This window comes from Anopheles arabiensis, chromosome 3 (genome assembly GCF_016920715.1).
Source record: "Anopheles arabiensis isolate DONGOLA chromosome 3, AaraD3, whole genome shotgun sequence".
NCBI lineage: Eukaryota > Metazoa > Arthropoda > Insecta > Diptera > Culicidae > Anopheles > Anopheles arabiensis.
Window position 1 is genome coordinate 49599461 of NC_053518.1, and position 24900 is coordinate 49624360.

The 24900-nt window shown below is 41.1% G+C and overlaps 9 protein-coding genes across 14 annotated transcripts; 3 read left to right on the plus strand and 6 right to left on the minus strand.

Moving 5' to 3' along the window:
• The first annotated feature begins 2779 nt into the window (after positions 1 to 2779).
• Positions 2780 to 3390, plus strand: LOC120900528. Its single transcript, XM_040307634.1, has 2 exons — positions 2780 to 2970; positions 3024 to 3390. Exons 1-2 carry the CDS (start codon positions 2885 to 2887, stop codon positions 3298 to 3300), a joined length of 363 nt encoding a protein of 120 aa, XP_040163568.1. The 5' UTR covers positions 2780 to 2884; the 3' UTR covers positions 3301 to 3390.
• LOC120900524 (probable serine hydrolase) lies at positions 3381 to 5803 on the minus strand. The gene is made up of 3 exons (XM_040307631.1): positions 5559 to 5803; positions 5402 to 5470; positions 3381 to 4673 (listed from the first exon to the last, which is right to left on the minus strand). The coding sequence occupies exons 1-3, from the start codon at positions 5581 to 5583 to the stop codon at positions 3829 to 3831; spliced, it is 939 nt and encodes a 312-aa protein (XP_040163565.1). The 5' UTR covers positions 5584 to 5803; the 3' UTR covers positions 3381 to 3828.
• Positions 5804 to 5915: 112 nt separating this feature from the next.
• On the minus strand, positions 5916 to 6736 carry LOC120900525 (exosome complex component RRP40). Its single transcript, XM_040307632.1, has one exon. The coding sequence runs from the start codon at positions 6659 to 6661 to the stop codon at positions 5945 to 5947; it is 717 nt and encodes a 238-aa protein (XP_040163566.1). The 5' UTR covers positions 6662 to 6736; the 3' UTR covers positions 5916 to 5944.
• A 205-nt stretch (positions 6737 to 6941) lies between these two features.
• Positions 6942 to 7736, plus strand: LOC120900526 (zinc finger matrin-type protein 5). Its single transcript, XM_040307633.1, has 3 exons — positions 6942 to 7089; positions 7151 to 7288; positions 7375 to 7736. Exons 1-3 carry the CDS (start codon positions 6963 to 6965, stop codon positions 7536 to 7538), a joined length of 429 nt encoding a protein of 142 aa, XP_040163567.1. The 5' UTR covers positions 6942 to 6962; the 3' UTR covers positions 7539 to 7736.
• A 176-nt stretch (positions 7737 to 7912) lies between these two features.
• On the minus strand, positions 7913 to 12104 carry LOC120900523 (solute carrier family 12 member 9). 4 transcript variants are annotated; one of them, XM_040307630.1, is made up of 8 exons: positions 11962 to 12104; positions 11278 to 11586; positions 11038 to 11172; positions 9346 to 10957; positions 8896 to 9273; positions 8752 to 8830; positions 8557 to 8687; positions 7913 to 8479 (listed from the first exon to the last, which is right to left on the minus strand). In XM_040307630.1, exons 2-8 carry the CDS (start codon positions 11561 to 11563, stop codon positions 8281 to 8283), a joined length of 2820 nt encoding a protein of 939 aa, XP_040163564.1. In that variant the 5' UTR covers positions 11564 to 11586; positions 11962 to 12104; the 3' UTR covers positions 7913 to 8280. The 4 variants fall into 4 exon arrangements, with proteins under 4 accessions (XP_040163564.1, XP_040163561.1, XP_040163563.1 ...); XM_040307627.1 differs by having other exon boundaries at positions 11278 to 11720; XM_040307629.1 differs by having other exon boundaries at positions 11745 to 12104.
• Positions 12105 to 13708: 1604 nt separating this feature from the next.
• On the minus strand, positions 13709 to 15107 carry LOC120900128 (aldo-keto reductase family 1 member B7-like). 2 transcript variants are annotated; one of them, XM_040306744.1, is made up of 2 exons: positions 14148 to 15107; positions 13709 to 14069 (listed from the first exon to the last, which is right to left on the minus strand). In XM_040306744.1, the coding sequence occupies exons 1-2, from the start codon at positions 14889 to 14891 to the stop codon at positions 13881 to 13883; spliced, it is 933 nt and encodes a 310-aa protein (XP_040162678.1). In that variant the 5' UTR covers positions 14892 to 15107; the 3' UTR covers positions 13709 to 13880. The 2 variants fall into 2 exon arrangements, with proteins under 2 accessions (XP_040162678.1, XP_040162676.1); XM_040306742.1 differs by having other exon boundaries at positions 13709 to 14087.
• Positions 15108 to 15202: 95 nt separating this feature from the next.
• On the minus strand, positions 15203 to 19486 carry LOC120900127 (coatomer subunit alpha). 2 transcript variants are annotated; one of them, XM_040306741.1, is made up of 3 exons: positions 19385 to 19486; positions 19216 to 19316; positions 15203 to 19144 (listed from the first exon to the last, which is right to left on the minus strand). In XM_040306741.1, the coding sequence occupies exons 2-3, from the start codon at positions 19293 to 19295 to the stop codon at positions 15529 to 15531; spliced, it is 3696 nt and encodes a 1231-aa protein (XP_040162675.1). In that variant the 5' UTR covers positions 19296 to 19316; positions 19385 to 19486; the 3' UTR covers positions 15203 to 15528. The 2 variants fall into 2 exon arrangements, with proteins under 2 accessions (XP_040162675.1, XP_040162674.1); XM_040306740.1 differs by having other exon boundaries at positions 19216 to 19461.
• Positions 19487 to 19722: 236 nt separating this feature from the next.
• Positions 19723 to 20807, plus strand: LOC120900130 (60S ribosomal protein L23). The gene is made up of 3 exons (XM_040306746.1): positions 19723 to 19855; positions 20127 to 20338; positions 20445 to 20807. Exons 1-3 carry the CDS (start codon positions 19843 to 19845, stop codon positions 20640 to 20642), a joined length of 423 nt encoding a protein of 140 aa, XP_040162680.1. The 5' UTR covers positions 19723 to 19842; the 3' UTR covers positions 20643 to 20807.
• An 895-nt stretch (positions 20808 to 21702) lies between these two features.
• Positions 21703 to 23036, minus strand: LOC120900129 (proteasome subunit alpha type-1). Its single transcript, XM_040306745.1, has 2 exons — positions 22918 to 23036; positions 21703 to 22776 (listed from the first exon to the last, which is right to left on the minus strand). Exons 1-2 carry the CDS (start codon positions 22918 to 22920, stop codon positions 21952 to 21954), a joined length of 828 nt encoding a protein of 275 aa, XP_040162679.1. The 5' UTR covers positions 22921 to 23036; the 3' UTR covers positions 21703 to 21951.
• Between the last annotated feature and the right edge of the window lie 1864 nt (positions 23037 to 24900).

Below are 24900 nucleotides of genomic sequence, written 5' to 3' on the forward strand. Positions count from 1 at the left end.
ATTGATTTATTTTTTATGTTGATGTAATTATTTATTTATCCTTATTTTTTAATTTATTTATTTTCTTATTAATGAATTAAGAGTACAGCGGCTTATTTTCCTATTAATTGAATATGTGTGTTTATGTTTAATAAAAAATAATAAATACTAAGTTTTACGAATTTCGGAAGTGTACAATACCTCTTAAAACACTTTTGAAACAACACAACATAGACAACATTCTGTATTGTTACCAGTAGCTTATTTCAAATAAATCGGTATGTTCCTTTTTTAAACAACATTAATATAAAACATAAGGATGAATTGTTTTTTGCTCAACCAACGTGTTTGAACCATTTTAAAAACCTCATTGTGGGTTAATAATCATGTCAGGATAGTCAATCTAATGTATGGATCTATCATACTGATGATAATCAAATTATGTGCGGCCTTCTACTAAAGGTGTATTTGTTATATTTTTAATCCTTATCAATGTGTAAAAAATCCGTATGTAAAAATAAAGCGTTGTTTTTACATTATACATTATCCTTTATATAGTGTGTTAGACCACTTAAATTGTACTATAGAGCTTTGTGATCCACAACAAAGTGGTGGAATCTCCTTCACAATAAAATGCTATTTCAGAGACGCTGTGTCCTGTATAATAAGTTTATAATTTAAAAAAGTAAAAATAGAAGTTATTAAAAACCGTCTGGACCGGTGTCATGGTACAGTCATCAACTCATACGACTTAGCAAACATGCACGTCATGTGTTAAAGACCCGAATGGACCGTGTCCATTACGTCAACGGTAATTGTGCCAAAGAAGAACAAGAAGAAGAAAATATCATCAAATTTGATCAGGACAATGTTATAAACTTGTTTATTGTTATTTTATAAAAAAAATACATTTTTATTATGGATGTAAGCATAAAACATTGTTAAAAACTAATTAATATTGGTTGCAGTCAACCGACAAGATTAACAATTTACAATTTTATTTCATTAACAATAGAATTTTACAGTACATGACAGTCAATTCCGGACATCTGAGATTTTCGAAATCACGCACTTCTGTACAATCTATCGCCATAAAAATTTATCGGCGTTTTTTCTTACCTTCTTTTTACTTAACTTTCCCATAAAAAAACTAAATTAAAGCTTTTGTCAAACAGGCAATTATTAAGTTTATGAAAATTGAAAACAACATTTCAAAAATCATTTTATTAGAAAACGTCTCTGTTTCTGTTCTGTTTTGCACAATCCTATAAGAAAACAACTGGAGTTTTAGGATGAAATGCATAAAAAAATGTAAGTGTCAGCAATTAACTCATCCATACTGTAGGGGAAGGTAGGTAAAGACAGACACGATAAGGGAAATGGTAAAATTCTAGGGATATATAAGTGAAACGACCATGAAAATGTGCATATATTATCTTACACTCATGTTTTATCAGAAAATATGTTAAAACTGTTAAGTTTCCATCGATTTTTGCGTTTTTTTTTTTTTCATGAATAAAAAACATGTTTTTTTCGTTCGGTTTTGAAATGTTCGGGTAAGACGGACACCTGATATGGGAAAGATGGACACCATGATGGGTAAGATGGACACCTGTAGAAAACGTTGGAAAGTGAAGAGTTTTACAGTATTTTAACTGATTCTATCGCTTTCCACGTCCTGGTACGTTTATAAACCAATTCTTGGCATATTACAACAACGATTCATTCAGCCGTGGCTTTAGAAATTGTAAGCACTGGTTCTAATATATCGTAGAATGCAGAATCTAAAGCATTATTGAAATATCGCGCACTTACAGCTGACGTTGCTCCAGCTTACAGAACAACAGTCTAGAACTTCCTTTAAGGAAATCACTCCGCGAAAAGACCACGACCCCAGTATTTTTTAAGGGACTTGTTAATAGTTTGATCCATTTTCCACCATGTCAGTCAAAATTCAACATTTAAGTTTTGTAATCCCATAGAATTTCTCATCTATTCCTGAACAATGCCGTATCAATGCCTCATCTTTTTATTGCTTAAAGATGTCCAAGTCGTGACAAGATATTGGATTTTGTGAAGCGATTCATCAGCGTCGAGCGAGTAATAGCATAACGAATGGCTACTATTTTGACCGGTGTTTCATTTCTCGCTTATTTCAATACTTTCTTTAGTTAGCGAGTAATAGCATAACGAATGGCTACTATTTTGACCGGTGTTTCATTTCTCGCTTATTTCAATACTTTCTTTAGTTACTGATTGATTTATAGCTTCGGAATACCCTTATTTAAGGTATTTGAAGAAATATATTCATCACCAATTGATATAAGAAGTAAAAAATCAATAAGTTCGGTGTCCATCTTTCCCTACAACAAAGTGTCCGTCTTTCCCGCTTTGGTGTCAGTATGTTTAAACCACCAGAAAACAACATTTTGTATAACTTTCAGTCTCGTTCTTTCGCCAGTTTTTTCATTAATGATCACGACAACCCAATCATGAAATAAAACTTCCGGAAATATAAACAATACAAGTTGTAGAGCTTAAGATCGGCAGTAGTCAAATTAGATCCACAAGGGTGCACATGATTGAATTTTTTTTTTGTTCGTGGATTTAACCAATTTTGCATATATTATGCCAAAAATGTTCTCAAATGTGTTGTTCAACTTTAACTTAGGATGCTGCATTCTTGATTTTTTCGAAAATTACCATTTTGATGCATTTATGAGAAGTGTCCATCTTACCCGCAGTGTCCGTCTTTACCTACCTTCGCCTATATGATTGCCTTCTGTGTGTTCGTTCATACCATTGTCATAGCAACTATGGTGTATTGAAAGCCTCAACAAAGTTTTGATCGATTTGTATGCTGTTGTTGGTGTGCTGTGTTCCAGTGTAAGACAACTCTATAGACATGGTAAAAGATCTAGACTTTATACAAGATATCAATGAAAAATATGGCGGTTTAGAGTTCGAATTACACGGAAAACTTGAAGAAATGTATGCTCTAGCCCGTAATTGTGGAGAGTTTTTAATATTTTTTTATCTTTTAGTGTGAAAATGGAACATTCGCTGCAAGTAAATGAAGCAAAAACCGATGACAAATCCAAAACTGGTAAAGTTGAATCTTTCAACTCCTCGACGGAAACAATGAAGCGAAGGAATCATGAACTGTTGAAATCGTTGGAAATTTCCAAAGCCAGACTACGGTCTCGAGCTACATTTAGCCCGTTGGAATCGATTTTACAGAAGGCAATTGGAAATTATCTTAAAGAAACTTCGCTAGTTCCATGCAGCACAAAAAAAGTTTATGGGCCCACCTATGTTTAATGAGGCTTTCGTGATTCCATTTTCGTGCATCATTATGCTGACACAATTATAAGGATGTTTCTTGAAAATAAAGAAAAGAATACAATAGTATGATATTTGTTTTATTAATTTTTTATCCATTCCTAGTCCAATATTTTTAAAACATTTCATTCATCTTTTCAGATGAATTCCCATACCTATTTCTTAACCCGTAAAGAATATTTTCTAGTTTTGTATTCACACGGAATAATTCGTAGAGCTAAAAAAATGTATGGAAATAATTCACAGTAGTCATGTAGCGGGGAATGAAAACAACATACTAATCATTCTATTTGTAAAATATATAAATTCATCAACGATCCCTAATATAATGAATCGACACTTAATTTGTTTAGCTGGTATTTCAATTGAAACTGATTGTGAGTAACAAGTGTCTTAAGTTCACTTCAAATGAGAGTCATTAATTTGTTACGGGACCCTATCTGGTGTTACAAGAAGCAAATGATGTGACCCAGCATTATCGTTATAGTGTCCTATGTTATTCTCAATTTACTTCAAGAGAAATTCACTAATTTGTTTTGATACCCTATCTGGTGTTACAAGATGCAAATGATGTGACCCAGGAATTTCATAATATGCTACTTCTGATGCAGTTCGTTTAAGCACATCCATAACTTTTGGATAAACTTCAGGGTTATCGAACTTCATTCCAGGCTCGGCACGTATATTTAAAACCTTACATTTTATACGCTCCGCATATGCAAGTACTTGCTCCATCGAAAACATACCCAACAGCGCCACTTTCAAACGGAGATCTCTAGCAAAATGATAACCATCCTTGTTGAAATGTGCTGGAGCAAGAGCCATACCACGCCGCATTAACACTTCGACAGAGTCGTAATCCACCGAGCCATCGTAGGCTGCCAAAACCAGATCGATCATCTCGTCGTATCCATAACAGGGCATTTTAGATTCAGGTAGCGTTTCGTAATGTAAAAATTTATCAATACAGTCTCCAGTGCTAGCGGCCGTTTTATGATGATCTCGCACCGTCGGTCCAGCAATATCAATGCTAATAAATCGCTCTACGTCATCTGGAAAACTAGCAGCATACATGAAGCTCAACGCGCCTCCTAGCGAATGACCCAGGAGCGTTACTTTAGTCCAGCCAAAATATTTCACTATGCGCCGAATCAACGTGATTCCGTCCCAGAAGATGAAATAGTGCATGCCTTTGGGATAATGTGACGATTTACCGTGACCCGGAAGATCGATAGCAAGAATTGGGACCTCAGCAGGCAACAAAGGGCAAAGACGATCAAATGAGCCTGCGTTGTCCTGCCAACCATGGAGTGCTAGCACAGGCTGTTTTAGACGGGATCCCCACCATTTACCTACAAGTAGAAACCATACATTGAAATTAAATGAAAATATATTGTAAAATTTTGATTTTTTATTTTGTTTATTTACTTCTGGTTTATGTGCTATAGTAACGTTTATTTGAATTTAATTATATGTTTTAGGCCATTGCATGTCTGTATTTTAGTTCTTGAGAATTAACTCGCAAACATTAATGGCTATTCATTAAGAACCCCATAAATAATGAAATAAACAAAAATAAACGTTAAACATTACACCTCAAATATCAACCATGGATTAAAAAAGAAGCGCTTTTCAAAGTTGTTTAGTGTAATTGATACATCGCATGCATGTCTTGCTTTATGCTAACCCTAACATTAACAATCAAACCTAGAAGGAATTAGAATTAGATAATTTGTGTTGCAGATTAACCCTTTGCCGGACAACAGCAAAAGCGGTTAGCGCAATTCTTAATTCTTTCCTATGAGTTTATGTGGATGTGTGTATGCGTGTGTGTATGTGTGTGGTCGTGTACGATGCGAGAATGCTAATACATCAACCACAAGTAGGGTTTGTTCAAGGGATGCTAAGCTTATCATAGCGAAACAATAAACGGCTTACACCTTGATGCCACTACTGCACCATTCACCCAAAGCGTGACGAAACTATGGAACAATTACGTCAAAGCATGAACACGCAACTTTCAAGCTAACATTCCATGGTATGATGTTGTGCTGCACTATCATACGATATTCACACATACCTGCTATGATACCCCAGGGGACTGGAATTTCTATTTCTTCTATAGGACGCAACGTAGATACATTAGTACCTAAAATGTAATAACATTAACAAAACCGTTTTATTTTTAATAACACTGCAGATGATATTGATCTCAATAAACTCCTTCATTTACTCACCATTCGACGTTGTAGGCTCACTCATGATTTTAAAACGAACAATGTTTAGCAAAAATATTATGCAATACACAATTATCAACCACGAATCAATTTTGCATTCAGTACGCTCAGTAATGAAGTTTCGCTTGAGCCGCTAGCATAGTTATTCGAGTACACAATCCTAGCACAGCTGATGACATTTTCGGCATGTTTCTTTTTTCCGCTTTGTTTACCTATTCCACCAAGGTGAGCACAAAATTTGCTGCGCTTATTTTCTTCTAATTATCTTGATTCACTGACGTTCAATAGGTGCTTCCAACCAGGGTATGTATGCATCCTGATATTATTTTCCTTTCTTTCGTTCGATTCAACTCAACATTTTTTAGAAATAATTACTTTAACGTTCTTTATTTTATGAAACCAGACGCATAGGCTCCTATATCATCACACAACTCTCGAATGCGATCGTTCGGTAGGTATTCCAAAGCCAAAATAGCATTTCCTACCGCAATAGTCTCTTTGATCGTTCTCCCCCGGATCCATATGCGTCCATTCATTCCGGCTGCTATTTCAAAAGGAAGTTCCTTCGCTAGTTGGCTAAGAAAATTGCTCTTTGGATTCAGTATTTTTCGAACCAAGTTCAAGCTGCAGCTGATCATAAATCCATCGTGTAGAACGCCCAGTTTGCCTTTCTTGCCATGCGAGTCGACGCACACTAGCTCCGGTTCGACATCGGGGTGAGCAATTAGTAACCGAGCGTATACAATATCGCCAACATTTACGTCTGGCCGATTTTTCTTCGTAGCTCCTTCAAAAGCCATGTACGACAATGAAGCAGTCTCGCTACCTCCAATATCTAAGCGGAATGTGTCGCCTGTCTTTGCCATCACAACACCAATCACCAGCTCTCCACGATTTGGCACGTAGCGTCTTTGGTAGGCGTCTACCCAGAAGGTGTTGGGAGGTTTCATCTTTAGCATCCCGCACTTGCTAGCGCGCACCGTCTCTTTCTCTACTCGTATGCCCGGGCCTAAGATTACTTTCTTGTTCGCTTTCATCATTTCCATCGGCTCGCTTATAATATCTCCTGCCAGTACGGCTACGCTGTTGTTTTCCGTCGTCATGTTCACCGTTTTGGGCACTCTTCTGTGGACAAAGACTTTCAAAACTACAAAAATAATTTATCTTCACAGCTCGTGGCGATATTCACCGGGCAGCGTGTTGTTTATTTACATCCAGTGACAGAAGCACACCTCAAATTGACAGCATGACTACACCATGCGAAGCTTGCCCCTTCTTTGCAGAAGACTTTGACCACAATTCGTAAACAACACTTTTCCGAATCAGTTTTATGAAGGATTAAAAAAACAGCACTGTCGCATGTGTTTGTTCTTGTAAAGCGCTTTGTTTGTAGAGACATTTAGCATGGGACGTAAATATTACTGCGACTATTGTGATAAACGGATACAAAACGATTACAACATAATCAAACAACACAATGTAGGGCTGCCACATCTTCGAGCGAAGGCTGAATACTTTCAACAATTCAAAAGTGTGTTTGTTCAAATCATGCGTGTAACAATTGTGTTTAACATATTTTATTCTTCCGCTAGGTATTAAAGAGATTTTAGGGGAAATCAAATATAAACCGCCTTGCCGTTCATTGAAAGATCATAGTGTTTGCATGTTTGGGGTACTATGCAGATATCGTCATTATACATCAGAGACAATTCGGGAAATGCAACAGTTTGGTACGTATTTTTAGCCTCGTGAAAAAGAATTCGTTTTAAATGTATTGCGTACCATGTTGAAACTAATAAGTGTTTTTTTCACTCAGTTCAACGTCCGAAAGAGTTTAATCCTAAAAGATCGGAACGACTGCGTAAATACTTGCGAAATGTAATGGTTCGTACGGAGCTATTCGTTAAAAAACGATACAATCAACATGCGATGGAAAAATTACCACCTTCTATGATACAAATCGAAGATTCTTCCAAGTAGACGCCAGCCAGAAACACCGTCTTATTTGGGAAACAAGTTTTTTGTTTAACCATCTATGAATCGCGTAATAAGCGAATTTGCATTTGTTATACATCATCCATCATCGATTAATTGTTCCAGAAAGCTTATTTAACTTAACTTATTTAGATGGAAGAAAGCTCCCCAAAAATTTAATAAAATACATCCAAAACTACTTTATTTCCATTGTTGTCATTTCTATCGCTACAATTAAGCATCTGTGTATCTAGCTTTGGGTTAATCGTTATCTTACATTGTTTTAATCTACAAAATGTCCTTTAATTGTCATGATTGGTACAAAAACAGTCAAAAACAATAAACTTTACTCATTATGCAGAATAATAAACAAAAAAAAATCACAGCAATGGACAAAATTTTATTACAGTTCAATATATGTGTTACGTGTACCTTACACTAAAGAAATAATTGTTTTAAAATAATTTAATAATGTAAAGAAAAATGGAATTACCCTGTGTTTTGTATATTATTAAACACAACGCTTGTTCAACATACCTGTTTATAGCAGGTTTTTATGTTAGTTTCAAATTACACCTAAAAATTGCCTTTTCACATACATGTGTTGCGCGCTACATTTAATAATTAATTGTGTTCGATATATTTTTTCTGTATGCTCTGGGGTCGCAATTGTAGAAAAGAAACACGTAAACTAACAGATCAAATCCAACTGGAGGAGGTGGTGCGCATATCTTTTTTTCTCTCTCTCTTAAAGAGTAGTTGAGGTCACAGCATCAATACCATGGACAAGTATAGTTGGGGGAAGATCGAACGTAAGCTCAGTCAATAGATCGAGATAGTGGTGACACTTTTCCTTATAATCAACGGATGGAGTAGCTGGAGGCGTTGGAAGATACATAAATGTCACAGCCGTTGCATTGGATCTATCGCGTATTATTTGATTGATTCTGTAAACGAAAAGGCAAAATAACGTATTAAGACAAAGAAATAATTAGCAGTTGTATACGCACTATTTTCCTATTACCTTTGCATGTATAATTTGGAGCGATTAATATTTTCTTCAGCCATCAATTGATTACTATCGCTATTACCGGTAAATTGTTTGAGAATATTGCGGTGTTTTGCAAAATCAATATCTTTACTCCATTCCGGAATCTGAAAGTACGGGAAGAGATGTTGTACAATTGTACGATAAAAGATTCACATTAAAATTATCTACCTTATGGATGGATGCTGAAATTCTTAGCAACTTCAATCGTTGATCAAGACGGTGTTCTGCGGGCCGTTCAAAAGCAGCACTGAGAATGTATGAAGGGAAACATTAGTATTAGCGCATAATACTCGCAAAAAAGGCAGATCTTACCTATTTTCTGACACAGTTTCCGATTCACATAGAAACACGCGTAGCTCCAACTTCTTCCAAACAGGCAACATGTTAATGATGCAAGCCAACTGCATCATAAATTGCGACACGACATCAAACGGATCCTCATTTTTCGGCTCGAAAATGTTCACTGGCCACACATCGATGTAGCGGATGTGGTTGTTACGCGCAATCATTTGCTTGTCCAATCGATGAAAGTGACGACATAGGCAGAGATTTTTCCTCATCCGTAATACATCATCGATGATCCGTACATAGTCAACCACTCCGAGTGACTTCGATTCGCCGCTCTTGCGATACGGGAACAATTTAATCCCATTGCCATCAAATTCGCTGGTTTTGTAGGGTGAGTCCTCACTGCAAAGATTTAAAACACAATCATTAATCTCATCCGATAGCAGACAATATAGTTCAGAGGTGTGTGCTTACTGTTCAAAAAAGTCCTTTGACTGTTCCTCGTCGTAGAAGCCAAGAATGGTTGTGTTAGGTTTCATCGCTCCCATACCGGATATTCGAATTAGATGCTGAATGCCTTCGCGAACGTTTCTAGATAGTGTAAGCTCCACAAAAGCCTTCACCTTCATATGGTCAACTAGCGAGAGCCACTGAGTGTATTCCTCAATCGTAGGATCATTCGATGAATCGTTATCCGCGAACTCTCCCACTTTCACGTGTCCAATTACATACAAACCACCTTTTTTCATGTCGTTTACGAAATGTATCAGGGGACAACAGGAGCGTGGACTGGACACAAGCAGCAACATTTGCGGACGCCAGAACTTTACATGATCTTTTCTTGAGTCTAACATAAGCAAATATTTGCGCACCTGATGAAACATCAGTGCCTGTGAAATGGATCCCCATTGTGCGCCTTGCGAGGCCGGCGAAAATAAATGCAGCGCTATCACAAGTAACAGGCAAAGTATGATACTAGATAGCGCATAGATAGAGTTTATCACAAACATCATAATGGCTGTCCCAAGCAGGCCAATAAATGCAGTATGCCATGTGAAATACTTGTAGGTTGGCCGGAAGTTAGGTGCTCCAGTTATTTCAATACCCAGACACGCCAAGTTGGTCGCCAAATATGCCAGCATGAAAAGCACCGAATTAATTTGGGCGATTGTGTTGAGCGAACCGATCAGTAAAATTGCTTCCACCAAAACCCAGCTCGCGATTACGGCAGCAATTGGATTATTCTTGTACGTACCCTTCACAACAAAGCTCATCAGTGGACCAAACACACGATCCTTCGCTAGTGCCTCCATTACACGGCTTGCGCCAATCAGGTTACTTAAACCGGTAGAAAAAGTGGCCGTCAAAATGCCAATGGTTACGAACGTTGGCCACAAGTTGATTGGCCCAAGAAATAGGAAATTGTTCTGCAGCAAAGTGCTTGTGGTGGTGGCCGCAATCAGCACTGATAATGCCATGTAGCACAGAAAAGTAAAGAGCACGGCAGACAGAGTGCCGGCTGGAATGCTTTTGGATGGATTTTTCAACTCCCCGGACATATTTGCACCGGCCATGATGCCGGTGACGCCCGAGAACAGTACACCGAACACAACCGCAAAATTCACTTGATTCCCGTTCGAAGTGTAATCCTTGGTATAGTTGGTGTGCAAATTGGACCAAAGCGTATCTGCCTGCAGGCCGGTATAGCGTGCGGTGGTGAAGTTCACCAAGCTATTCTCATGCGGTATGCTCACGTCCATTGGTCCCTGCGTCAGGAAGCTGACGTATGTCGACAGCAAACAAATGACCACCACTCCCAAAATCATCATCGATGTTTTGGCGAACATTTCCGCACCAATCAACACGACAATAAGCATCAGCGTGTTGAGTGAGCTGCAGTAGAGGAAGCGCCACCAACGGCCATCCGGAATTGAACCGCTGCCAGTGCCATCCGAGGGACCAAAGTTTTGTATAATTCCTTCAGCACATCCAGATATCGCCAAGCCACAACCTACTACATTCGCGAGAAAGAACAGCGTTCCTATGGAGCCGCCAAATTCCGGACCCAGTGTGCGGCTTATCATAACTGTAGGCGAAGAATAACAAAAATGCGAATAAAAACAACTTGAAATATTGCATAGCTCATTTGCGGGGGCGTATACTTACAATATACACCTCCACCCTCAACGGCACCATTGGTCGAGATCGCACATACGGACGAAACGGTGAAAAGCAAAATGACGTAAGCGATAATAAACTGCAACAGTGTAACATACAGGCCAGCATTGCCCACGATGAAACCTGTGGAAAAATATTCGAAAATTATTACTAACCAGCAAACACGATCACTATTCTATAACAAGAATAATGCATTTATGTAATGTTGTAAGTCAAGGTGTGTCTTACCAACTCGAATAAACACTAGCGCACTAAACATGGACAACGCTACGGGACAAAAGACACCCGCAAACGTTCCCAGCGTGCGCCCAGAACTGGCCACGGGATCGGAGATGCTGCCGAATTCCACATATCCAGCTGGATCAGTTGTCGGGGCTGGAGACGAAAACAAACTACCGAACTGTCGAAACAGCCGGGACGTTCCTGCCCCGTTAGTTCCTCCGGTAATGGGATACGATTCTGACGATTCTACTGGATCGTTGTTTGTACTTCGTACATTGTTTTGCGCGATCATTCTAATCACTGTCCTGGTGCAAACTGCGGCACAATTCAATCAAAGTATGCTAGCTCTAGATGATTCCGTTCAATAACGAGATTCGTTAACGAATGTTCGTGAGCAGTTCGATTAGTTCAGCAAAACATCAGATAGGTGATACCACTGAACTGTTACTCTGGAAACGAAACAAAGCACTTACATTGCGAGGTAATAATACGCTTCGCAGTAAATCACTCCTGCACAAAGCAATTGGTCTCTTGTTGTCAAACACAGCGCTCACGAACGATTCGTTGACCTATCCCCAATTTAGCGGAAATGATTCACACTAGTTTTAATTTACACCACAGCCAAAACTAGATAACTCATTGGAGCGTTGAAATGTTAATACAGCTACAAATACATAATGCTTGAAATACTTATTTGCACAGCTACTTCTTAAAATTCCGCTCTCATATCGAACGTATATTGATAAGCTAAGCTAGATACAAAACTAAATATGCATTGTTAAAAATGCAGACGAAATGTGATGAGATGGAATGTCAACAACTGGTTGCCATCAAAAGCAATCGTGCTGGTTTTCCTGCGTACGGAACAGATCATAATATTTCTGTCAATAGAATTCATAACAGATGGATATATTTCTTTTAATTGTAACATTTTATTCACTGTAACGAAACAGTAAACATGCATTGAAAACAAATCAAATATGATAAATTCATTCATTTGAACCACCATATCTCTCGACTAGACAGTATAAACCAAAACAGATACCCCAGGCCAAAAAGCACTTTTGTGAGCTCGCCGACGCTCCCAAATCGGTGCGATTTTCCCTCGCTGGCGATGCTTTTTGTAAGTAGTTGGGCCGGTTTTGACGTGTTGAGCTAGGGTTTTTGAAGCCGCTAAGAAGCTCGCCTTGCCCTGCGGGCCGTTCAACGCGAACAGCAATATGTAAACAAATCATTCATCTTTATTCCTGAGTTCAAACACGACCAAGCAATAGAACGTATTTCAGCAGTACAGTCTTTTCCCGAGTTACGCGGTTTTTGCGTTCCCGAGGAATCGGCGTACCTCGAATATCAGCATAAGTCCAATTTCGAGGTTTTCTTACGAAATACAATTGATTACTCGATATTTTTTATTCAATTTAGTACTTTTATACACTTTGTACTTTATTTGATACGATTTGTGCGGAAAATTCTGTTATTTTGGGCTTTTAAGTGGATTACTTAAACAGAACAGACTGTACAGGCTGTCCCCGAGATACACGGTTATTGGGGACCGAAACGGCCGCAAAATACCGCGTATCTCGAATTTCCGCGTAAGTCGAATCTCGTGATTTCCAGCCAAAATATCACTAATTTTCGTGCAATTTTGCAAGCAGGGGGTGGTTTTAGCCACCAAATTAATTATTTGATATGTTTCTAATGAATTGAACAGTTTTAAACCTTTTTGAATGGTATTTTACATTCGATCAATACGGAAATTACAGGGTTTCGAATCATATAAGGGAATAGTTCAATCACTTAGGGGAATGTTGCAAATCGGTAGGGGAATGTTGCAAGCAAGCTGTGGATGTTTGCAATCACTTAGGGGAGTTTTGCAATCGATTAGGGGAATGTTGCAAGCGTACTGTGGAGCTGTCATCAGACTGTGGGTGCCGCTGTAAATACCTTAAAATATTTTCGTCAATCTAACTAACTTATCATGTTTAATTATGGCTCCGCAGCAGGATTTCTTTAGTTTATCATGTGTACAGCAGAATCCCACACGAAAACAACTCCAAACGATGTTTAAAAAAAAAAAAAACATCATCGGTATCAATTCGAAGCTTTTTACACCGGCACCCACCGTCTGATGACAGCTCCCCAGCACGCTTGCAACATTCCCCTAATCGATTGCAAAACTCCCCTAAGTGATTGCAAACATCCACAGCTTGCTTGCAACATTCCCCTACCGATTTGCAACATTCCCCTAAGTGGTTGAACTATTCCCTTATATGATTCGAAACCCTGTATTTGGTATTTCACAATGGATGTGTCAAATCAGTACAATTTGCTCAAAGAACTGTCAAATTTTGAAATCCGCGTATAAGAGGTACCGTGTATCTCGGGGACCGCCTGTATGTGTTTTCTTTTTTTTATGGACATTCCGTTAGCAATTTAATTAAGTTTCTTTTGGATGATCTTTACCTTACTGTCTACGATCATTCCCGTTTTATTGCCCTACAACTCTTGGTACGATGAGAAACAGATTAGAAACAATATTTTCCATTCTCACTGCTAAACATCCAAGCGGCCAAACCCGTATTAAAATACAACAACAGCAGTAAGAAAATTTAACAGTCTGTAAAAGGAAAATGCTTAGCTCCTGCTAAAAAATCCATTTTGCATGCACGCTGATCCCCTCCGATGGCATCTAATTCTTCCAGCTGTTGTTTGGTGAGCTTGAAATCAAAAATGTCCAAATTTTCTTGCTGCCGTTTACGATCAGTTGATTTTACGATCGGAACAACACCTTCATCTATCTGGAATGAAAAGCACAGCTTATTAATATCGTTTTAATTTCCTCTCAGTTTGTATTTTAAACAACACAAAATTCGTACCAGATATCTCAAACTAACTTGCGCCGTAGTTTTATCAACGGAAAGAGCAATTTCTTTTAAACGATTATTCTGTAGGAATGGTAATTTCTGCTTTCCTAATGGTGTATAGCCCATCACTAGAATGTTTTGCTGTTGACAAAATTTGCGCATCGGCCTTTGATTGAATCCGATCGAGCATTCAATCTGATTCACCGCTGGAACTATGGATGCGTCTGAGAGTAGAGCATTTATTTGATGCTCGTTGAAATTAGATACACCTATGGAACGGCATAGTCCTTCTTGGTAACATTGCTCCAATCCTATCCACGCTTCTGTAGGAGCAATACTATCGTCGATGGCATTTGGTTTCGTTCCATTTCTCGCACATTTCTTTTCAGACTGCAAGGCAACAGGTGTGTGCATCAGGTAAAGATCTACATAATCCATACCCAAACGATCCAAGGTCATTCTGCAACACTTTTCAACCAGATCCTTGCGATGATACGATCCCGAAAGTTTCGAGATGATAAAAAAATCATCTCGGGTCAGATTGTTACATTCACGTATTTTTTCGCGTATTGCTTCACCAACGATCGCTTCATTTCCATACGCAACCGCCGTATCAAACATACGATAGCCCACGTCGATTGCTGTTCTGATCGCTTCCTTGCCATCGCCGCCAAGTATTGAGTATGTACCAAGACCAATCGTGGGTAAAGCTATTGAATGCTGGTCACTTAAGTTGATGCACGTTGTAGGTATCATTCTCTAAACAGGAATCGAAGCGGAATATACTAATTTAATGTTTTATTAAATTGTCACGTGGATCGTTCTTTCCGATTAAACAAAGACGAAAATCAAAACAACGCCAAATAGCCCAAAATGTCGCGACAAGAAATAATCTTCTCTGACGTGTCAAGCCGTATGAAATAGTGACGTCCTTGATGATTCATGGTGGAAACATCAAACATGAAAAGGAAAAATATCAACACCCCACTGTACCTTTAAGCGTATTTTAAACGAAATTAATTCTCATTTTTTCTCTTTTAACTAAAACGTAGTACTACAGTTTATAATTATATTCATATAATTTATTCCCACAAGAGCACATGAACGATCGTTTTCATTTGCGTTTATATTTTGAGTTAATATGATTAAGACTGCTAACCTTTGCAAGAAGAGCTAATTATAATGCTGTTCGGAATGTTTGAGAAATTGTGCCGTTGGATAGACGACGACACTTCTACAAACCATTATTGTAAGTTGCATAAAATGCATTAAAAGTCAGTATTCATCTTTCCTGCTGCCGTGGTACGCGCATATTTATCTCTGACACTGTTCGCACTTCATCTTCTTCTCATATACTACCGGAGGGAAGCATACATTACTATTACCGTTCACCTTACTTGAACTGTGATGCACTAATGCGCAAACCAATTACATCTTTGCCCACTTCGGCCACCTTGCAGACGACGCACGTGACACCCTTATACGGGGGCTGGTACGAAGCAGAACATAGAGAACACTTTTCCTCCGGTTTACCGCGATAGATGGGTTTGTAAGTAACGGCACACAATGTGAACGGATTATGCTCATCGTAATGCAAAGTATGTTCGTCTGATTCATTCATTTCGCATGCTTGCAATATTTTGCGTGCCTGCTGAGCTACCTCAGGACGTGGACCGAGCTCCAGCAAACGACGGGCAAAGGAAGCCGCTGTTTTGTAGTTCTTTAGCTTGAAAAACAGATTTAGTGCTGTTCGCAGGGTAAGTATCTGATGAACGGGTTGCAAGTTCACGTGAGTAAAGTATGCGGCCAGTTCACATATACGCTTTTGCTCGTCGAGTGTGTTCTTCGGTAGCGTTTTCCGTACTGTTTCCATTTGGAGACCCACCACGTATTCTCGGCAAATGGTGAGCAACTGTTGCGCTTCAGCTATTTCCTGTCGCGTTTCCACGACTAGCAGCGGAATGCAGAGGATGATATTTTGCAGTTTATCGATTGCTTCAACGAATTTGCCGGTAGTTGTTAGTTGGTAGCATGTTTGCAAATTTTGCACAAGATCATTCAACTTGTAGGCAAGCGTGGGGTGACCGTTCTTGGGATTCAGTTCCTTCCAATTTCGGTTAGGATGGGCAGACAGCGAACTGACGTGTGGCAAACTGCTGTACGAGGTTTTCGAGGCTGCGTATGATTCCATGAAAAGTTCCTTGTACGGGGCGAAGTTAACTACACCGACTTGATCGTTCAGCAAACGGCAAGCAGAATCGTAGGAACCCGCTCGTACATGATCGGCAGCCAGCTGTGAATTGATGGTCCAAAAATGAGACGGGGGATGTCCTTTTGGTGGTGCCGCAAAGAAGTTCTTGGTGCCGGCCGCATTTGAAGCTGAAATTTTCGATATCAATTCTTCGGGCAGCTCCAGATCATCATCGCCCACATCCCAACCGGCTCCCTCGCCTCCTTCGCCAGTCTTAGCTTCGTCGTTTTCCTTCGCATCCTCAAATCGGTCACCATCGTGCAAATCGTCGTCTACTCCCCATCCATCTTCCTCCTCGGCGGCTTCGGCTACCATTTCCGTTGGGGCCAGCGCCTGATGCACGGTAGTGGCACCACGTGACATCATAGTTCCTTCGAAGAATCCCTTTGAAACGGTCAGCAGTGGCCAATTGCTCTCTGCCTGCTGAATCGGCACAGGTGGGCGAAGAAACTTGGCATCCTTACTGACTTCCGGTAAATCTTTCCCTTCCGCAGCAAACTCTTCGGCCATCTGAGCGGCGTCCTCCTCCAGACCATGAGTTTTTGCGGTCAGGTAAGCAAGGGATGTTTGCTTACAATTTTTGAGTATCGATACTCGTTCCGCTACATCTCCCAGCAACAGTGCACCCTGGTACTGGGCGGAAACATCTTTGCGTATTTCGGCAATCTTGTTCATCTTCTTCAGTTTCTCCAGATTTCCCGTAATCAAATACAGGAAGGACAGTTTATCAAAGTTCTTGGTGCGCTGATAGCACATCTCCACCACCTGGTGGTTTCCCTGCATTAAAGCGCTCTGTGCTAAACGCTCCCAGCACTGCTTATCGTCCATGGCTTTGGCTGCCTCCAAAGCTACCTCAATATTGCCACACTCCAGCGCAAGTCCAAAACGCGTTTTTTCATCCTTCACGAAATGCAAGGCCACTTCGGGATAACCTTTCTGTTGCAGGTATGCAATTATGCTCTGTCCGACAAGCCGAGCATTGCGCACCATGTGAAGTACCTCCTCGTACTTCCGGTTTATTAGGGCAAGCTTGAACTTGTACTCCGTTGTATCGATTGTGAGCAGCCGCGTACGGCATTCCCGATCGAGACAGAATACCTGGCTGTTCTTTACGCGCGTTATATAAATCGGAAGATCAAGTGTACGAATGATACCGTGATCACCGTTAATGATCGCATACTTGATGTGGTTCGATGTGGTGTAAATGAACACTCCAGATTCGTCCCAAGCACCGGACTTGATTCTCGCGCTTTCGTGAATGGAGCAGAGCAAATCCAAACGGCGATTGCAGATGTTCAGCGTGTGCTTTGCCAACAGAGCCACATGGCTCATATCGGTTGACCAGACAACATACTTGCACTTGGCAATTTTCACTTGAGCCAGCGACCGAAGCTGTTGTACATCGAACAATGTCACATGTTCGGGTTCACGCAGCAGCAGCATGCCGGTTCCAGCGTAGAATATCTCATCGCACACTGGCGTCTGTATCTTTTTGGTGACCTCGTTCTTGAAATTCTTTATCACCAACTGGTTGGCACGATCAAGAACGGCAAACCGGTTCCGTGCCACCCACACAGCCGTAACACCGGATGAACGTTTGCTGTCCGTTTCCTTGTTCTGCGAATTGCTATCCTTTTGCGGGATGCTGTACAGATCGTATGTGCTATTTTCCAAGTTGGATGTGCGCGTGCAGAGCAATACTGCGTTCAGTGCGGGATTATAGGACATGCTGTAGACGGGTGTTTTTCCTCCACCGCGTATCGTCATCACAACCGAATCGGTGTTCGTGTTAAAATCTAGCTCCCGAAGGAAGCGCTCCTTCACATAGTACAAACAGTTTCCGTACACTGCGTATGCTGGACGTTCGCGCTCAAGTTTAAACACGATAGTGCCGGAGTCGTGGCCTGCCGCAAACAGGTTCAGATTAGGATGTGCTGCCAGGATCCAGAAGCGTTCGTTTTCGCGGCGGAACGTGTGAATACACTGCCGCTTAGTCATATCCCAGACGCGAATGCTGCGATCTTCGCTGTTGGAAATGATTAAATCCGCCCGAGGATGGAACAGTACGCAGGAAACATTGTAGTAGTGTCCACGGCACGTATCTACCTCCCAAGCTTTATATTCGTTCATGCGCCACAACTTTACCTGTCGATCGTCTGCTCCGGACACAATCAGCGGTAGCGAAGGGTGGAAGCTTGCCCAATTTACGCCTCGATCGTGTCCTTCTAGGACATGCTTTACTACGGCGTCCGCTTGGCCGAAAAGGTCCGTTGCACCAGGATTCTTCAAATGGTCGTCCAAACCAGTGGGTCCGGGAGCGACGTTCTTCTTGCGCAGACCAGAAATGTCCCAAATGCGAACAGTTTGATCAAGCGATGCCGAAACAATGATGTCTTCATCACTCGGGTGGAACTGAGCACACATGACATAGTGATTGTGCCCGGTCAATACACAGATGCATGACCGTGACTGCCAGTTCCAGATGCGGATGGTTTGATCATCCGAGGCGCTCAAAATCCACGGATACTCATGGTGAAACACCGTGGTTCGAACGTAATCCAGGTGACCCAGCAGGGTAAAGATACACCGGCGCTGCTTATAGTTCCAGACCTTGATTTTGAAATCATCCCCGCCTGAGACAAACAAGGGCTGCTGATTGTGAAACGCTATGCCACGTACCGGGCCATCATGTTCGTCGAACTTTTCGATCAGAGTACTTATGCGATAGTCCCACAACTGAATAACACCGCTATGCAAGCTGAAATAAACATCCAATTAAATGTGAATACACTTAGACAGTGCGCTTGATATTTTTTGTTTGTCGCCTACCTAGCCAGAATCCATGGACGTTTCGGGTGAAACGATAGACCCTTCACACGGGCCGATTTTGTTTCAAAATTCGTCAACATACCGAAGATTTACGACGGTGGCTGTAAAACAAAACGCAAAATGGATTTGCACAATTCTATTATGTTCAATATTATCACTGCACACGTACTGCAAATGTTATGCTTTTACTTTAGCAAATTAAGCCGAGTGCTCATTCTTTTGTTGAAAATTTTTGTAATTTTTTTAATGACACGTCAACTTGTCAACGTTGTCATCGGTCAATGCAATCAATGCCCAAGTAACAATTGTAATCTGCCATATTCTGATTCGCTCAATCGATTAAAATTGTTCATTTTTAATTCGTTTATTTTTTATTGAACATTTCTATTATGTTTTCATTTATTTTAGCTCGTTTCAGAGCTCTGAACAACATTGCGTGTATTTATTGAACGGAATAATTTGGGGAAAATGTTTGACTTTATTTTGTACATTGAAAATTTTCTTGCGCAACTGTCGTTGAGAAACCAACGGAAGTCAACTAGCTGTCAGTCGTGGCTGTCTTGCGTTCTTTTTCCGGCAATCGGATTTGTGTGAAAGACACACTTGATTTTGCTGCGGACTTAAACAATGTCTAAGAGAGGTAAATTGTGGCTTTGTGGCTACTGGCCGTTTACTAGATTGCCCCGATGCCACCACAGTGCCCCGTATCACTGACCAATGTGCAAATCACGGTGATATTTTGGTGAAAACAATTCCACACAGGCGTGTTGGACTGAGCCCCAAACGAAAACGTATTGTGGAGGGATGCGCGGTGGTTGAATGGTTGTGTGCACTGTTGTGGTGATCGGAAGTGTAGCATTCGCAATTTTCGGAGTGCTAATAGTGTATATTGATTACTCTTTCTTCGATAGGACGTGGAGGATCCGCGGGAGGAAAATTCCGCATCTCGCTCGGTCTGCCGGTTGGCGCCGTCATCAACTGTGCTGACAACACGGGGGCCAAGAACCTGTACGTCATTGCTGTCCATGGCATTCGCGGTCGTTTGAACCGTCTGCCTGCGGCTGGAGTCGGTGACATGTTCGTAGCCACGGTAAAGAAGGGTAAACCAGAGCTGCGTAAAAAGGTAAGCTGTCGTTAAGGATGTGCTAATGTTTTTACCCTGTAATCGTCATTGAAGGAGCAGCGAAAGTGTGCGCGATATCATCTCATACATGTTTTTCCTTTTGTAGGTAATGCCAGCCGTCGTGATTCGGCAGCGTAAACCGTTCCGCAGGCGAGATGGTGTTTTTCTATACTTTGAGGACAATGCAGGTGTGATAGTAAACAACAAGGGTGAAATGAAAGGCTCTGCTATCACCGGTCCCGTTGCGAAGGAATGCGCTGACCTGTGGCCTCGTATCGCGTCCAATGCCGGTTCGATAGCCTAAGCAAAGCGGCACAAAGAATATGCAAATCAACATCAGCATACAGAGTGGCGAAAAGTTTGTTATGTTTCAACGCGTCGGTGAAACATCTAACGTTGCTCGGTGATTGGAGTATCATCTGTTCAAGCACCGCAAAAGGGAAATATAATACACATTGAAACCCAGCTACAGTTCTACATTGTGTTCGTATGATGCGATAAGTTTTGATGAAGATGAATTTAATGTTGGTCGAAGCGTCGCTTGGTTCCCACATAGCAACAACCTTCATTGACAGCGTGCGCGTCAGACAACCATGATTCTACTCTAATTTAAATTAACATAGAAGAACTGCTCTATTTCATTACAATTGAACATGAGGTACGAAAAAATGAAAAATTGTGCCAATATGAAATCTTGATGACAAAGATAATCATTTAGATAACGCAGATGAAAATCTACATATTTTTCATACTTGTTTTTAACCACAATCTGTGTAAATTGTTCTATAATGACGGAAAATTGTGTCCCTTGCTTTGAAAATGTAAAGAAAAAACTATGTTCAACGTATGCTGCACATCGTATCCATATCTTTCGTTGCCTGATGCAATCGGTTAGTTTTCCACGCGGAAAATGAGATTCATTTTAAATGCATTTTTCGATTCTACTCTACGTAACGGTAATGAAATGGCAGCTGCTATAATTGTGTACACCACTGTTCATATCGGGTAGCAATATGAACTGTCAAAAGGCCCATTTCGGGAAAACTCATAATCGAAGCATTGCTACACTATTCGCCGGTCTTGTAATCCGGCAACAATATCCGGTCAATATAGCTGTACTTGGCTGCTAAATCATCACAACTTATAACGAAATCAGAAACATCACAAATGGATCGGCAATCGGTTTTGAAGCTGTTGGTTGGAACCATCGTTACTCTACACATTGGATTCTACTTCGTGAAGCCTCTGGTGATGCCTTCCCGGGAAACGGGCCAACTCGATGTAGACGATACTCGTCCAAAATATTAAGCGTTGATACGTTTGCTCCCCTTTTTTGTGCTTTACAACAAATATTAAACAGTATCTTATATTTGCTTGAGTTTTTATTGAATATCCAATTCACAGTAAAGCCCGTTGCCCAAAAGGAACGCTGTTGGATTCCGAAGAAATTGTCGGGGTGGGAGTTTGAAATAAAACCGTATTCCAAACTCCCACCCTTCAGTTTTTGAAATACCCATCAGTTCTATTCCAGGTGAGGGTAAAGTGGTTGAGATGCGCCTGAAGCCCAGTAGGTTTCGTTTCGCACAAACCACTTAAGGGCGATTGCGATTCATTTACGTTTCCATCGCCACTACTGGAATTGGATCCGGTACGTTTGGGGGCTGATCGTCACCATCGTCACGGGGTGGCTGACTTCCGCCAGCAGCTTCCGGCGCGGCTCCGCCACGGCGAACAATGTTGCTCAAGTATTTGTCATTTTCCTGCTCCTCTAGAACGTGGAAATTTTCGCCCTTGCCCACGATCGCAATCGAAATGTTCTTGTTGTTCAACTCCACCTCGTTGGGCAGCGTGTCTTGAAGCGCTTGTACGCCATGACGAATCAGCTCGTCCTTGGTGCAATCCGGGAATGTTGCCAGATGCTTCTCGAGATACGTACGGGCGCTCTGGGAACGCGATCCAATCGACATTGCTTTACAGTCGAAGAAATTAGCACTTGGGCAAGTTTGGTAGATATGCGGTCCCTGGTCGTCGTAACCGATGACCAGCAGCCCTACGCCATACGGACGACGGTCATAACGTTGGGTACAGACTTGCATCTTGTTGCCAAGATTGCTAATAAGGCGTCCTACCGGATAGAACGCATCATAAGCATACTTGTAATTCAGACACTCTTGGCGCAGATAGCGACTAAGGATTCGAGCGTCGGCCGTGATACCGGCGAACGAAAGGCCGAGATGATCATCGATGGAAATGATTTTCTTCTGGTACGACGAAAGCTCGGACGATGCACGTTTCAGTGCAATTAGCACCGCAAAATCCTTATTTTTCAATCCCACCGTCGCTGAGCCAAGCTTTACGGCTTCCATCGCATACTCCACCTGGTGCAAACGGCCCTGTGGACTCCAGACCGTCACATCGCTATCGTATTGGTTGCGGAACTAAAAAAGGACAAATTGTTAGGTTAGTCCAATGGTCTACGCTAAATTCCTCATACAGAGGCATGCAGGGGTATCCCTACAAAGGATACGATATATTTTCGATCATTTAAAACTTATTGAAGGGATTAAATTTCCACTCACCATATTTGCTGCTTTCTTTCGTTGATTACAATGTTAAAATATTATTGCTTTGTCACTGAGCCTGTAGCCAACAAATGACAACCGCTTTCTCGCATCACTATAGAGCAGAGTGACCAGAAATACCGATTTATCTGTATTCCTACCGATTTTTTATATGCCTACCGATTCACAGATGACCGCCCTAAAACTACCGATTTTCCATTTATCCTACCGAAAATCGCAGATATTTGATTTTTCAGTCGTTTAAGCTTAATCTGTGGCGCTTGGGATGCTATTTCAAGGATTGTTAACCACATTTGTTACTTAACGCGCTGATGCACGTTTGTTTGCCTGGCACTTTTTATCCGTTAAAATTTAATGTTCATAATAAGTAGAAAATGTCAGTTGTGGGGATTCCGAGAATTACTCGCCAAAGAAAATTATTTTAATTTGAATTTGAATCTCGCTGTCGGCGGTTAAAGCTTACCCGACAGACAAAGAGAATGAAATTTTCAGGCGAGGGGAAGGTAGAAACACACGATGGGGGTCCGGACCAAGATCGGATCCGAAGTCCGTTGTTTTGGGCTGATAATTAATGAATGTCGGATGGAGCGCTACCACAGGGAGAATGCGCTCTCTTGCTCATTCTTCTTCTTCATTTGGCACAACAGTCGCTGCCGGTCAAGGCCTGCCTGTACCCACTAGTGAAGTGGGCTTGGCTTTCAGTGACTTATTGTTACCATAGCAGGATAGTCAGTTCTACATATGGGGGGAAGCTATATTCTGGGCTTGAACCCAAGACAGGCATGTTGTTAAGTCGTTCGAGTTGACGACTGTACCACCAGACCGGCGCTCTCTTGCATGCCTTTAAAATACACGAGGCGCTCTCACTGAAAAGAACGCTCGCTCGCGCTGTTTCATTGTATTTTCCTCATACCCCTTCCTTTCCGTTTCTTCCTGAACAAGCTGCACTAGTGCGAGCGAGACACCGATACCACAATGCCGCTGCGAGAAAATCAAACTGAGCGCGCAGGCTGAAAGTGAACGCACACATTCACACATGTGTAATTGTGTGAGTGCAAAAACTGTGTGGAAACCAAAACACGCTCGCGGCTCTGCGTAATTCCGTGTATTTCCAACCGTCTCCCCCTGCTTCTACATGCCCCTCGTCTGAAAGTCGCACACTTTTTCATTCTCTTTGCTCGTAGGATAATCATTAAAATAATTGATTAAATTTAAATTGTTGCGTTCTGAACAGTGCTCCTGCCGAAATCTGCCAAAATAATCTGGCCACACTGGTCCGCAGGTCAGGCGAGCTTTTTGGCGGCCACCGTCGCAAAACCGTCGCAAAACGTCAAAACCGGCGTCGCATGTACTGCAAACCGACGTCGCCAGCGAGCGAAACTCGCAACGATTTCGAGGCGCTGGCGACGGTCGTTTTTGACGTTTTGCGACGGTTATTGACCTTTCGAGTGAGCTTTTGTCCTGCGGGCCAGTGTGACCAGATTATATTGGCAGATTTCGGCAGGAGCACTGTTGAGAACGCAACCATTACAAGACGGTTACTTGTGTACGACCAAAAACATTACGTAATCGTACTACCGCCTACCCGGGTAGGCCATACAATTTGTATGGAAGAATGATGTTTTTGTGATTAAAAGAGTATATCTTTTGAATTTTTTGTAAGATTTGAATGAAAACTGTCTTATAGGTTCATAATAATGTTTTATAACATATCGTTGTAAAATTAGAATTTTAAAAATCCTATCAATATTTTTTGAAATCAAAAATGTGCAGTAAGGCACGTGTCTGTGCTCCATCGCATGCGATTTCATCGCACGTGCTGTCAAACGCTTTTTTGTATAATATTGCGATTATTGGGATGATTTTAATAATAAAACGATTATGAAAAATTAGGTTGAAATTGTTCCTACAAAACACCACACATTTAGTTTTACAGATAAAATCGGATGCGGCGTCCGACGAAATCAAAATTTTTGATTC